This window comes from Pteropus vampyrus, unplaced genomic scaffold (genome assembly GCF_000151845.1).
Source record: "Pteropus vampyrus isolate Shadow unplaced genomic scaffold, Pvam_2.0 Scaffold676, whole genome shotgun sequence".
NCBI lineage: Eukaryota > Metazoa > Chordata > Mammalia > Chiroptera > Pteropodidae > Pteropus > Pteropus vampyrus.
In genome coordinates, this window is record NW_011889457.1 from 20,227 (window position 1) to 35,339 (window position 15,113).

General features: G+C 49.1%; 1 protein-coding gene across 1 annotated transcript in view; it reads left to right on the forward strand.

Moving 5' to 3' along the window:
- TJP1 (tight junction protein 1) overlaps nucleotides 1-15,113 on the forward strand; it is a 51,406-nt gene that overhangs the window by 13,134 nt on the left and 23,159 nt on the right. Inside the window, exons 5-11 of the mRNA XM_023526025.1 lie at nucleotides 108-211; nucleotides 776-944; nucleotides 1,854-2,001; nucleotides 9,143-9,282; nucleotides 10,042-10,147; nucleotides 12,652-12,802; nucleotides 14,729-14,837. Coding sequence (XP_023381793.1) covers nucleotides 108-211; nucleotides 776-944; nucleotides 1,854-2,001; nucleotides 9,143-9,282; nucleotides 10,042-10,147; nucleotides 12,652-12,802; nucleotides 14,729-14,837 — 927 coding nt within the window. The remainder of the gene's footprint in view (nucleotides 1-107; nucleotides 212-775; nucleotides 945-1,853; nucleotides 2,002-9,142; nucleotides 9,283-10,041; nucleotides 10,148-12,651; nucleotides 12,803-14,728; nucleotides 14,838-15,113) is intronic.

Sequence of the window (15,113 nt, forward strand, 5' to 3'; positions counted from 1 at the left end):
TTCTTGTTGGCTGTGCTCACTCACCTTTCACGCGACGACAGTCTTATGCTTTTGGACACCCGCGTCCCAGGATTGCACACTGAGGACGTGTCACCGTGTCGTTTCAGAGTACGGCCTTCGACTGGCCAGCCACATATTCGTAAAGGAAATTTCACAAGACAGCTTGGCGGCAAGAGACGGGAACATTCAGGAAGGCGACGTCGTGCTGAAGGTACGGTCGCGTCCTTCCCCTCGGACGAGCCGAGGTGGACAGCAGGTTCTGGTCGTGTCGCTCCTCTCACGTTTGAAGTGGTTTTGCCAAAAAGCATTAAAAACCTGTGTTTGGGGGACTGGATCGGCGGCCGCTGTTCATTCTCACATGTCAGCGCTCATGCTGTCCTTCAGGCATAGAGCCCCCGAGAGAACGGATCGCTGTGAATGTGTCACTCACTGGTAGGATAGGCGCCTTCTTACACTACAGGCGGTTTAGATAACTGCTCTGGACAGCATTGAAGTGTTTGTTTCGTTGGCTCGCTTCTGAGTGATGGAATGTGGCAGGCTTTGGGGAGGGGCTGGGGATGCTAATTTGGGTTTCTGACTAGCAGCTGTGTAGTAGAGATTTTATTTCAGGCAGGAGGAGGACTCTGATAATTCAAGAAAGCGTGAAGGGGGGTGTTCTGGTTCTTGCAGTAAGGCGGGAAGCAGTTTAGATATTCTTGTTCACGTCAGACATAAGTTAGTTAACGTTTACATTTGTGTCATTTACTTTCAACTTATAGTTTCTTTTCTGTTGCAGATAAATGGGACCGTGACAGAAAACATGTCGCTGACGGATGCAAAGACGTTGATAGAAAGGTCGAAAGGCAAGTTGAAAATGGTGGTGCAGAGAGATGAGCGGGCCACGCTGCTCAACGTCCCGGACCTGTCCGACAGCATCCACTCCGCCAACGCCTCGGAGAGGGACGGTGCGTGCGCCCCCGGCCGCCCCGCCCGGCGGCCTTCGCGGAGTTCCGGGGAGGTGCAGCAGGTGCAGGTGTGCCCTGCTGGCGTGAGACAGGGCCCTGCGGGCCAGACACCTCGAGCTAAGGGGGCCACAGATACTCAGGCGTGTGTGCACAAGTCGACTTTATATTTTTCTCAGTTGTGTCGAGAACGAATTGACACCTCTCTCCGTATAAATCGAGGGTGTACAGTATGCCCGTTCCATTTACATACATTGTGAAACAGTCTCGACCGTAGTTATGTAGTCATCGTCTCGTGCAGGTAGATACAGTAGCAGGAAAAGGAAAAGAAGTTTCTCCCTGTGCGTGGTGTCTCAGGGCCTTCGCTCTTAGCCACCCCCGCGTCCTGCGCAGCAGCGTCCCTGCGGCCCTGAGCTGCACGCACGCCCTGTGCCGCGCCTCCTGGCGAGAGCTGGGCCTTCTGGCCGCCCTCCTCCAGCTCTGCCTCCTCCAGCTCTCCCTCCTCCAGCTCTCCCTCCTCCAGCTCTGCCTCCTCCAGCTCTGCCTCCTCCAGCTCTGCCTCCTCCCACCCACCCCCCACCCCCCACCTTCGGTAACCACAAGTCAGGCCTTTTTTCCTACGAGTTTGGAGCAGTTTTGTGATTTGTGTTTGTAAGAAAGCACGTGCACGTGACATCACACGGTGCTTGTCTTTCCCGGTCTGACTGACGTCGCTTAGAGTGACTCCTGCGAGGGCCAGCGCTGCCGTCGCTACGTGTGTTTTCTCTGAACGGCGCAGCACTGTCAGAGCCCGATGGGGTTGATGCCGCGCGAGAAATTACGTTTCGTAGCTCACGCGCGTCGTCATTGGGGTTCCTGATGGTTGACTGTCCTCGTCCCATGGGAAACTAAACAGCACCTTTTACTTAACAGACATTTCAGAAATTCAGTCACTGGCATCAGATCATTCTGGTCGCTCACACGACAGGCCTCCCCGCCACAGCCGGTCCAGGTCCCCTGACCGGCGATCGGAGCCCTCGGACCATTCCAGACACTCCCCGCAGCAGCCCAGCAACGGCAGGTAATCACCTCTGTTGTTTACAACAAAACAGCTACCTGTGTGCACTAGTTAGGGTATTGTTTACAAGTGAAACTAGAAGATAAGTTTCCTCTCGATTACTTAAGGTTAGGTCTGGTTTTCTTTATCTGTTTAGGTATGTCTTATCTAGAAAGACAGAGGTCGGACTTCCTTAAAGGGCAAGCAGGAAATGTTCCCGCATGCCAGCCGGAGCCGTCTCCTGTCACGGCTCCGCTCCGTCTTTGTAGCAGGGGAGTAACCGCAGACAGCATGTAGCTGAGGGGGCGCAGCCGTGTCCCCAGAACACGTCATAAAAGTGGCTGGGCCACCGCCCCAGTTCGCTGAGCCCGCGTTGGAAGACGCGAGCGCGCTTGCCACCCTCTGCTCGGGAAGCTCCACTGTCCCGGAAGTCTTACCAGACAGACTAACCGGACTTTGTTCCCCTTTTAAAACACGCTGGCGTTGGTGCCGAAGGGTTTGGCATGCTAGCAGGATGTCACTCACCTGAGTTTATGCTGTCTTTGCGGGTCACGTGTACGTTTGAGAATCTGAAGAAAATTACGAAACTTATCTCCCTAAAAATGCACCTGGACCCACGCCTGCGGCATCTTACGTACACTTTCTGGACTTCCCAGGGCTTGCCGGCCGGCGGGTGACCTGTGGTGTGCAGCCTACATGGGGCTCTTCCGGAGGCACTTGAAAATTCAGGTCCAGAGCCCGACAGTTTAGGATTAGAGACGGCGATTCGGGGCTTACCTGCGTGGAGGTGTTGTGTTAGCTCAGGCTGTGGAAGGCACTAAACTTGCTAAGAAACAAGCTGGAGCAAAGGCCCGGAACCGGACCCTGGGGAGCACATTCCTGGAGGAGGGCGGGGGACGAGGGAGGAGCTCGTGGAGAAAGCGGGGGGGCCCAGCCAGGAGCAGCCTTACCACAGCGATCCACTTGTCCTGCACTGCCCGTGTAGATGTTCGTGAAGCTGTTTTCTCTAAATTTCAAATTTTAGATTTATAGATTACATCAATCCTGATCTTTAAGGTTGTCATGGTTTTTTTTTTTTTACAGGAGGTATTATAGTACCTCACATGCAAAACTGGCTTATCTCATAACTGATAATTAAACTTAACTGCTGCAGGGTAATATAGTAATTCAGAAAATCTCCCTGACGCAGCACCATCCTTATCTGGAAAAGGGTTGCTGCCAGGACACATGCGGGGGAGGCGACCCGCACCCTTGGTGAGTCACGCGAGCAGCCGCCAACGCAGCACGCTTCTCCCACCTGGTGTCAAGCAATTTGGTCATGATTTTCCTTTTTAAAAAAAAGGAAAGAACTATTCACAAGATGTGTTGTTTGTTTTTATTGTAAGAAAATTCTAAGTCTTAAGAAGTTCTTTTTCTTAGATTTTCTAAACACTTCGCATCTGTAATTTTATCTTTAAAGTTGAAGAGGTTTTTAAAAAACTGTTAACTGAAACAGGTTAGCATTTTCGTCGTATACTGGGATGTTTTGCATCTCTTGGGAGCCTCAGTTATGGGAGTTTGAGAAAACAGAAGTCGGGCGCTGTCCTCGGTTCATCTGAACTGGAGCCGGGAAACGCTTCTCTGCTTTTTGCGCTTCCAAGTTCCTGGTGTCGTTGTCCTCGGTGCCCAGCCAGGTTTGGGAACTTCCGGTTAGAACATGTAGCACATACTCGGGAAGAGACTGCAGAAGACCGGAAGTCTTCAGATTCTCCCCAGATTTTCATACTGAGAATTTGACTCCTGAAAATTCAGTAACCTGCTTATAGGCAAGAGGTAAAAAAAAATACCAGTTGCTTAAAGGTTTCATTTCTCCTCTAAAGTTAATGTTAAAATCTGAATGGCTGGATTTGAATTTAGAGGGCGCCCTGCATTTTGAGAAACAAATTGGATCTTTTATAACAGTAAAATCCTAGCATTAAGAAACACCACGGGATTTTCATATATTTTTTTATTTTTGGTATTTAATTTTGTACGAATGAGTTTGTCTGATAAGTGTTATTTAAATAAAGTTTTTAAAAGAAGCGATACAAAAACTCGATCTCTAAGAAAAATTTCAGTGTAGTGTGTAAAGAGGTCTGGCTTGCTGAGACATAGCGCCACCTTGTTGTCTTCCTAGATTTCTGTATGTTTTTGTGCCTTTTTAGGATATGCAGTTATCTGCTGAAAATATCGTCTTCATTTGAGGCAACAGAATATAGTGCTTTCTTCAGAGCCAGACTTGCGGGTTCGAGTCTCAGCCTGCCGTTCGTTACTTGCATGACCCCGAAACCCCTCTGTGCTTCCGTCTCCCCGTTTGCTGCAAAGTAGGCCCGGTCATACGTTACGGAGTTGTGAGTTCAGTTACTTACTACAGCGCCCGACGCCAACGTTGGCTGCCATTGGAGGAGGAGGAGGAGGAGGAGGAGGGGTGTCACGTGTCCTGTGACACCCGCTCGTGTAGAACCGTCTCGAAGATCCATCTCCTCATTCTGTAGGCAGGTGAGCGCCAGCCGAGAGGCGGTGCCGGAGTCCAGGGTCTTGTCGTTGACGGGAGGCTGGTGCGGGGTCGAAACGCCTGGCCTTTCGACGCACATCTTTGGCCTTACCGGGGTAGAGAAAGGGAGAAAGCGAAGGTCAGTTGCCGCTCCGTCTCCAGGAGACGGATCCGCAGCACTGTGTTGTCGTGACCTGCTCGTGTTCCTGTGCGACTGATGTTCTTTGTCAGAGAGCAGACGCTACCTGGACGGAGGGAGACACCTGAGCTTGCTGCTGCTTCACTGCAAGCTGCTGGGCAGTGTTCCACCACCGTTACCTGGAACAGGAGGGCCAGCTCCAGCCTGCGGGCCAAACCCATCCCGCAGGGACGTAATCGAGAAGTTGCAACAGAGGCCCCAAAGTTTGCCAGTGCCTGGTCTAGAATAGTAAAATGGTTTGGTTTTGTTTTTAAACTGAAAGAATATATGTGTAGAGAGAATTATTTCAGTGCTCATTGCTAGGTTTGTTTGTGTTTTATTCAGTATCGTTTCAGAGCCCACTCTGTGTCTGTGTTAAAAGACAAAATTTCATATGGATTCTAGAACATCTGAAATTACGTAAGTGACGTGCTCCGTGACTGTCGGTAGCACTGTTCTCGGTCTGCGTGTTACTGAATAATGCCCCCATCTCTTGGTAGATGACAGAAATGCACTAAAAAGAGCATTGATTTTTCCAAATTAATTGTATGAAAAATTGAATAGAATGATGTGAATTCCGTCATCTGAAATGTTATTTAAGTCAAATAGTTATATTACAGGAAAAAAAAGGTGATGGACAATATGGTATGAAAATTAACCAGAGATGAGAATACTGGCAGCAGTTTTGTGTGATACTAGGGCCAGGAGCCCTGTCGCACAGCAGGTGACAATCTGTTGGTCATCACCGGGGACAGTATTCAAATCTAAACCTTATAAGTGATTCCGAGTTATCAAGATGGTAGTTATCATTAGTGTCAGTCACATTCTTAATTTAGAAAGAAGAAGATCAATTAGAAACGTCTGTTTTATGATCTTTCTAAAACCAATAGTTTAGAGTCTGCTTGTTGCCGAGCAACAGAAATCTGTAGAACTACTACAGTCATGTAGTTCTTTAAGCTCAGTCTTTAAAGTGTTTTTAATACGTCATTTTCAGTTTTTAATACCAAGGCTGGAGGGAGACCTCACCGTGTTGCCCTGTCCGTTATTTTTGGAGGTGCCTCGGCCAGCTTGGGGGTGAACCTCAATTGGACATGTTTGTTCTTAGACTAATCGTACGCGAGATTTTACCACATGAGCAATGGCCGAAACGTTTGACCTTTTATGATTTAAAAGTTCATTCCGGTTTGAACTGGAAAATACCTTGGCTTTCAGAGTATTTTTTAAGAAAACTTGCATGCAGCTCATTTAATATTTGTAATTTAAAACTAGAGTACACCCCCACAGAATAGTTAAATCAGTATCAAAATGGAAACTATGACAAATGCTTACGTTTTATCCTTTTAGCAGGATAGAGAAAATTTTTCCTGATACGAGACGGCCGATGATATGCATCGATAGAACCAAATTATTTGTTTCACGTGAGACTTAATGCCAGTTAAAAATGGCATCAGCGTTGTTTTAAAGTATTTTAAAGATCACAGTATTTTAAAACATTTCAGTCTTCGTAAGCAGTGTGTAAACATTTCCTATAAAAATTAAAATATCATAGACGCATCTAAAATTCTCTTCGGCTACTGTTTTGTCTGCTGCTGCCTCCGGGTGGACCCCGGTGCCTGTTCGACTGCGTCCGCATCCAGCTCCGTCTGCGGGCCGCGCCGTGCGGGCCCGTGTGGGCCGCGCCTGCGTCCTCGCCGAGGGAAGGCTGGCCTCGGTGCTGGCACGGTGTTTGTGTCCTGGGGCTCATGCTTCACATCGCGCTGAGTTATATTTTCACGTGTCTGTATAGAGCTTTTACTGTAACTTCTTTCAGTATTTTACTCTCTATCCTGAATTATCATTTTAATTACTATTAAAAGGAGTAAAATAGGTCCGATCAGCAGCACCTCAGCCCGGCTCCCACTCTCTCGAGTTGAGTTTGTCCACCCTCGTGCAGACACGCGGCGCCGCGCACAGTTAGTGTGCCTCCCCCCGGCGCAGGAGCCCGGGCCCCGCGCCTCCCTCCAGGCCGCCCTGCCCGCGAGGGCCCTCTGTCGCCCGGGGCCGTCTCTAGGCCTGGCCCGTGCGGACAGTGTGCGCGAGCATCCTCGTCCGTGATTTCACGTGCTGGCTTATTTATTTCTAAAGTCACCAAAGAGTGCGGTGCTTTAGAATGTTCACCGATAGTGCCAGGTAACTTTTCCAGTGACCCTCGAGACGGCACCGTGTCTCAGGATCCCCGTTTACCAGCCCGATGGCTACAGCGCCACTCGCTGCTCCAAGTGGACACCCGCGGCCCCTTGGGTTCTGGTGGGCTCCTCCTCCCCGTTCCCCCCGTGAGCGTGTTCCAGACACGTCTTCACGCTCTTTTCTTGTGCAGTTAAACATTTCTCATCTCTGATCAATTTCTTTCCTTTTGGCTTCTGAATTTTTATCTTGCTGACGGAGATCCCTTGCGGTCTAAAGTCATACATTTTCTCTAGGAGTTTGACAATTTTTAGTGCTATTGTTGCTGGCACGTTTTTTTTTCCTTCTCCATCTGATTGTTGAGGATATTGAGAAAAATCTGTCGATTTAAAAATATAATTAATATTCTATCCATATAATTTTTAAATATTCTTTTATAGTCACTAAATTTTTTTTCCCAGTATTTCAGGCCCATTATGTCACGATTGAATCATCTGGGTCTTCAAAATGGTGGTAAATAGCAGGTGTTGGCAGGTGTCGCTGTGTTGCTACTGATTTTAGAGTCAATATATTCAACATTTCACAGTTTAATGTGGTGTTAGCTCTTGGTTTTGGAAAACAGTCTCAGAATTAGTTGTGCTGCCTGTCATTTGCTTTACTTATAGATTTTATTAGGCACGGCTGTTGAATTTTCCCACAGGCCTGTTTGACATTAGCGTTTTTCCCGTATTATTGGGACGTAGTAAGACGCGCAGTGGAGTCCTACTGAGCCGCCACCTACCCTCGACGCGGCCCTGCCGTGTCGTCCAACCTTCTCTGAGTACATGGCCGTGGTCCCTGAGCTGGTATTCTAGACTCGTTTCTTCCATTCGTCATTGAAAGTATGCGTTGCTTTCTCTTTTTGTGCTGGCATTGTCAGAGTTTGGGCATCAAGGTTCTGTAGCTTCAGAATGAATCGCCGTTCAACAGAACGTTAGTCAGTTTTAAAAATGGGGCGGCAGGTTTCTACACTGTTCTCTGTATTACTATATATGCTTGGGATTTTCCATGATAAGAAATTTTTAATATTTGAATAGAGAGCTTTCTGTATTTTGCTGTGGTCTAGGATAATGGAAGAAACAAATTGTTTTGTTTTTCAGAAGTGAGAGGACTTGGGTGTAAAACCTTCTACACCTGCTGCCTTTTAAAACGGTAGATCTTGTTTAATTTTTTATTGGAGGTATAAAAAATAAATGGATTGTCTTGGTTCGGCTTTTATGATTTATATTTTTCTGAGGAAACTTGATGGACATTTAGTTTTGTTTCATTTGTGGCTATTAGAACTGATACCGAATAAATATTCTTAAAATGTCATCTTGGAATACATGTATTTTTTTTAGGATAACTCTAGAAGCAGGATTATAGGTTATTGCATATTTGCATGTTTTTGTTTTGATAAATAACCCCTATGTCACCCTCGGATAGCTACACTGATTTACACTTATTTTTACCGGAGCGATGAGATCATTCCTAGTGATTTTAATTCGCGTTTCCCTGGTTACTAGTGAGGTTGAGCATGTTTTTATGTTTATTGCCTATTTGTGTATACATTTTGGTGAATCGCATCTTTCTAGTATTTGTTCATTTTTCTCTTCTCTCTTTTAAACTGGTTTCTAGTTTTTTATATCTTCTAAATATTAAATTCTTACATATGTCGTTAGGTCATACATATCATCTCAGTATTAAACTCTTACTTCATATGTTGGATCAAACTACATGAAATTACTACATTCAGCTCTTTGAACTAAAGAAACCATTTCATTTGGTTCAACTCAATGTGTATGTATTTTTTCCATTTATTTGCATGCCTTTTAACTGTTTTTATATAATCACTTGCTGCTATGGATTGGCTTTTGTGCATTGAGTCTCTTAAAGTTTTTTATTCTTCAGTGATACCAATTTTTTTCAAATATTTTTGGTTTAGGAATTTATTCCATCTGAAGTAAATTTATATTTTTGTCATCGATATGTGTAGAGATACGATTTTTCTGAATTGCGGAAAATTGTTCTAACACTGTTAAAACCTGTCTTTTTCTAACAGGTTCGGGCTGCCATGCGTAATAATCTTTGCGTCTGTGGATGTTATTTCTCCATTTTCTGTTTTGTTACGTTTGATCCGTTCTGTTTCTGTGGCAGTACCACTCTGGATTTAATGACTGGTTTTTCATAATATTTCAGTAGCTGTCACACGAGTCCCTCATCGTTTTTTAAAGTTGTTCTTACCAGTGATCCTCACGTCTTTATGCTCTTTTTTTGTCATTACCAACGTAAAGTCTCCGGAGCAGGGAGGAGGAGAGGGTTTCGAAGCCCGGGACCGTCTCGACTCCGGTGAAGCACGCCGAGGACCACGCACCCAAGACCGCGGAAGAAGTCACGGCGGAGCGGAGCGAGAAGCAAGCGCCCTCTCTTCCCGGTGAGCGGAGCGGCGTCGGCGTCCGGGAAGCGCCCGCACCGGCGCCGGCGGGCTCCGCCGCTGCCTGCGGCCGGGCTTTCCGGATTGGGCTCCAGGGGGTCGGCATGGATCCGTCGGCTCCCATAGATTTTTAGAACTTTTCTGGGTAGAAATCATTCGCAGCTAACAGCCGCTCGCGGTGGGTGAGTTCTCCGGCCGGCAATCGAAGAGAAGCATTAGATGAGCTTAAGAAACATTTTAAGTCATTCGTTTATTAAAAGTGCTTTTCACGAACACTTTTTATAAAGTGCCTTGTGGCGCTGTGTATGGAATCAGACGTGAGAACCTGAAGGTTTCGCGACCCGGCCGCTCGAACGGCCTGGAGACCTGGGTCCCGGAGCCCCGCGCCTGCGTCCGTTGGGGACGCAGATACTTAAAGCTTCTTCCCCTCGGGGAAGGAGACGGCGCCTTGACAGGCCCCGCGCACATGCGCAGACACGCGGACGCGCTCGCATCCCCCTCCTCTGATTCTTCCCTCGGGAGTAGGCTTCTCAGACCTCAGCAGCCGGGTCTGTGGCAGGCCGAGGTGACCGTGTGACACGCACACGTGCTCTAGTATACGCAGTGCACACTTTCCTCATCAGGGTCTCTGGACTCATATTTTTGCCGATGAATTCTACTTATATTTTTCAGACTTTGATTATTTCGCTAGTTGCTTACATTATTATTTCATTTTTTAAGAAAGCGATTGCCACACCGTGTAAATGTTCTTTCTTTTAGAGCCAAAGCCTGTGTATGCTCAAGTCGGACAGCCAGACGTGGATTTACCTGTCAGTCCGTCTGATGGCGTCCTCCCCAATTCAACTCACGAAGACGGGATTCTCCGGTAACGTGACTATGAACTTGGCTTGTCTTCTCTGTCTCTTATTAGCATCATTTAAAGTAAGAAATCAGTTGCAAACTATATTGCGTATGCTGTTTACAATAGCGTATACCGTTTAATGCTATGGTTAGGTTTTTTTTTTAATTTTTTAAAAAATCAGATATTCGAGAACAAAAAAAAGGACGTTCTTTTTGGATATTTACTACTTTCTCACCACCATCTTCCGCTTAGTTTTTTAGGTCACAAATTACAAAATTAACAATTGTTTTTTATTTAGGCATCACATTTTTACACAAGCTCTCTAATGCCCTAGCACCAAAAACAAAACAAACAAACAACAAACCTGTTTCTCCATTTCAGCACTGTGACATTTCGGTCAGATGATCGTTTTCCGTGCTGGGCCGCCCTTCACATTGTGGCCTGGCCACTCGCTGCCAGTCGTGACAGCCAGACCGTCTTGAGGCGCTGCAGATGTTTCCTGGGGGATCAGCCGTGGTTAGGAAGCTGTTCTAGATCAGTCAGCAGCTTTTAAGTTTTGGGTATTTCAGACCCTTTATATTTGCTAATTGATGGGATCGAGATGTGAATTTTGTAACCAGACTTCATACCGTCAGGAGGAGCAGATCAGTTTTCCGCGGCCTCTGCGCCAAAGGGGCGTGGTGTGCACAATGGACAGTGACCAGACTTCTTAACGTAGTGGCACCACAGCCCTGCTCACACCGGTTTGCTCTGGTGAAGACAATGGGACTGTCACCGCAAGGCCCGCCTCGTTGGTGGGAAAGAGCTCCTGAGAGAGATGGGGTCACACAGGCTTCAAAGCAAGTGCTATTAGTGTTAGGTAACTGATCATTCAAAATCTTGTCACTTGTCAGGAAATAGGCCCCTTTTTCCTTTCTTAAGGATTGCTTGCAAGCTTTCGTCCCTCTGTAAGGTTTAAGGAAACCGACGATTAGATTCCAGAGACCCGTTTTTCTGGGGAGCCCTGAAGAGCAGGTCAGGAGACGCAGAGAGGGTTGGGGAGCTGGGCAGGAACCGTGCTCAGTCATTCAGACGCAGCCAGCGCGCGTTGGCGAGTGCGGGCGGGCGGTGCGCAGAGGGCGCGCGCGTGACCCTGAGCCGTAGCTGCCACCCGCAGCGGCTTTAACTGAGTGAGGGACGCAGACCGTGGAGCTTTCACGTCTGAGGCACTGGGTCGCTTAGTGTCACGGGTGCTCCAGGGCCTGGGGACTTGGAGGCGGTGTCTGGAAGAGCTGTCTGCGCGGTTTGGGAGAGGGTCTGCGGTTCGCTCCGGACTCGGCTGGCCAAGTCGGTTAATCCTGCCACCGAGGGACTCAGAGCCTTCATGTTGAAACCGTGAGTAGTTGCAGGGAGGGACCAACGATGCCACCAGCCCTGGCGGCGAGTGACCTCATCCAGTTTGCGGCTCTTAGGTTTCTGTCTGGCTCACACTAGCTCCAGATGAGGAAGCGGGACGAGGAGCGAATGCCTCGCGGGTCCTAAACGCTAAGGTGGTCTCTGTGGGTCCAGGAGGCCCAGACGGCGTGGCTTTCTCAGCGTGTTCATGCTTTTGATTTGTGTTTTTAGTCAGTCTGTTAGTTTGTAATAATTTGCTCATCGTTACATAGTGAATTTAGAGGAAAAGGACTTTTTTCATACTTCATGTCAAAGTAGGTTCAAGAATCGCGTATCTTCTTGTATCGGAACGTGGAGGAGTCTGGAAGCCAGACGGGACTTTGCCGTTAGTACATAACTGGCAGTTCGTTGCCCTAAAGAGAGTTTGTGACCATGACCCGCTCCGCCCAGCCGTTCCACGGCGTCCTGCACAGTTGCTTTTGGCACTGTCACATGCCTTTGACACTGCGCGGTCGTAGAGGGCGGGCACGCACATGCTCCTTCCCGTGCCCTGTCCAGCGAGCAGCGGCAGGGGTTGCGGACAGGGCTGATCCCGAGACGCTGGACGGCGAGGTGTCCTCACGGTCAGAGGGGCCGCCAGCCGCCGCGCTGGAAACCACCGGCCTTTGGACTAGGCTTCACGGTGCTCGGAGCCGGCTTCTGGCTCCTGGCGTTAGGAAAATCTGGCAATTTATGCTTCCATTTCAACCTTTATAAAACAGCACTTCTCTGCTATTCAGTAGAGGAGGACATGGTATGAATCTGGATAGAAAAAAATGGAAGAATTTTTTTTTTTTTTTTTAGTTAGCCATTAGAAATGCACCAAGACACTTCGAGTTAAGAAAACCTTTTTTATAAAGTAATTTTATAACTTAGAATGTAAAGCGGTATGTGTATATTATGTTTGAATATTTTATAATTTAGTTGATTAATCAGAATAATAGAAAATACTATTTGGGAATTCTAACGCTAAATTTTATTCAGTACATAGTGATGTGGGGAAGATCGCAGAGACTTCTTTTATTTCGTTCTGAACGTGGTTTTTGTTGTATCCGTTTTTTCTGATTTTTCAAGTGTCTCTTAACTGTTTCGAATGGGGTGTTTTGTTTTAACAGGCCCAGCATGAAATTGGTGAAATTCAGAAAAGGAGATAGCGTGGGTTTGCGGCTGGCTGGAGGAAACGACGTCGGCATATTTGTCGCTGGCGTTCTGGAAGACAGCCCTGCGGCCAAGGAGGGCCTAGAGGAGGGCGACCAGATTCTCCGGGTACGTCGGTCAGCGCGTCGGCTCCGCGGGGTCGGAGTGCGCAGACCTCTAGGCGGCGGCGGCGGCGGCGGCGGGCCCAGCAAGCCGCCCGTTGGAACAGCCGGCCTCGTCGCCAGGTCTGCCGGACCGTTAAAGGCTCAGGCTCCGTCGGGTCCCGGCCGCGCCGGGCTCCCCACTTCCCGTTCCTGCATGTGACCCTGTTCACCTCTCTGTTTGTGAAGCTGCCCAGGGGGGCGCTTGGGTTTCATTGTAATCGCTGGTGTTGGTAGAGCCCGCCAAAAAGAGAGACGTCTGGGATCCGGTGACCTGCGCCAGCGTCTTTTTGGGTCCAGCTGCACCCTCAGGCCGGCCAGAGCGATGGCCCGCGGGTCTGCTGGCGTCAGGTGCTGCTCGCACGCGAGTGGTCTCCGTGGCGGTCCACATGGTCCTCTGGGACATCTTCCGTCCCCAGTGGTGGCTCAGGCACGAGGACGTGGGGTCTGCGTCGGGCTCTGAGGCACGCGCCCCTCACGAGTGAGGACAGCCGCAGGGGTGCCGGCCCCCCCCTCCGCCGCTGTCTTCTCCCCGTCGCGGCCGGGAACGTTGCCGGGAACGTGGTCGCCTCTGCGGCTCTCGCTCCCCTTGAACCCGTCCGAACCCCTGGCGGGGAAGCCGTTTCAGCTCGGGGACCACGTCTGTTAGGTGAATTTCCGCGTGTGCTCTTCCCACCACCTCACATCGCCATGGCCACCCCTACACGGGGCCACCGCCGGCGGCGCGGCCCACATTCCGCATTCTGCCTCCTGCAGCCGCCCGGTCATGCTGCTCGCTCCCGCCCACCCCCCCAGCTCCCCATCGCTCCTCGCCGGCTTCTTTCTCTCTCTCCTTTTGCCGTCGAGCGTGGCGAAGGCGTCGGCAAGTCCCTGTCCTGCTTCCGTTTCGGTCTGTGACGTCATAAAGTTCCGTGTTCCGGCTGCACCGTGACCCCTCCCGAATCTGAATTTTCATAAGCCGTCGCGGCCCTGACGCCGTCTTCCGCCCTCGTTCCCTTCCTTTCTCAGCGGCCCTTTCGAAGGTCGTAAGTCACCCTTCTCGACATGCTTGCGCCCTTGGGCTCCCTGCTCTGATCTTGGAACTTCTTCTCCCGCCTTTTTAACAATCGTTCTAAAAGTCCCGATTCCCGCCGATACCTTTGCATGACGTGTCGGGTAGCGTTCACTCTGCTGAGGAAACTCGACTCCTGTTCCCTTACCCACCTCGCATCCTGCTGGAAGGAATCATTAAAACTACTCAATAGTCTGTTTTATATCATCAATGTAGTGCCTGTTGGTTTTTTCTTTTTCTTTTTTCTTTTCATACTGTGAGAACTCTTGAAAAGATAAGAAGGACACCTCCCCGTGACCCTGCAGAGTCACTGGTGACATTCCAGTGAGCTCCCGTTAGGTCCTTGGGCGCCTCTCCCGTGACTACGCGCTGACTCGCAGACTCTGCGCCCGCGGCGTCCGGATCTGTAGAGACGCCGCGGCGCACACGCGACTTCTTTTGCATCTCGTTCCCTTTTGATTTCTTCTTCAGAGACGGGTAAAGAGTAGGGCTCTGTGGCACTTTCTCAGAACTTGAGATTTAAAATTTGAGAGCCAGAGATTTTCCAATAGTAACACATATTTGGAATTAGAAGTGTCTGTTTTTGGTCTAAATCGGTTAGATCTCGCCGTTGTCGGTCCTTGGTGTCAGGATGCACGTGACTGCTCCTTAAGCGAGTTTATGCCTTCACTCACTTGATTTTCTTGGTTCGTACTTATGTAGAGTATATTCATTTCTCTAAAGTTCTTCCTTCTGAAGGATGTGAATTTTTTAATCACTCTGAGAACATTCGTTTCCCGTGCACGTGAATATTTTTCGAGTCTTAAAATACGGCCAAGAGTAACGTGAAACGTATTTGAACAGGTGAACAACGTGGACTTCACAAACATCATAAGGGAGGAGGCCGTGCTGTTCCTGCTCGACCTCCCTAAAGGGGAGGAGGTGACCATCCTGGCGCAGAAGAAGAAGGACGGTGAGATGCCGCGAGCGGAAACCGACCTCCGGGCGTCCGAGAACTCACGCCGGGTTTGGTTTAGTTGTTTCAATAAACCACTCGCCGTGGAGTGGGAAACGAATTCGTGACTCTCGGACGGGGTTTATTTTAAGGCGGGCAGGGGTTCATTAGCACGGCGCGTTCTCATCCAAGCAGAACGCCACGCAAACCCGTCCAAGGCGTGGACCAGTGGCCGACAGGACCGCGCGGGTGTCTGCGGGCAGCTTCCAGGTCTGGGCCGGCGTTGCCGAGGCG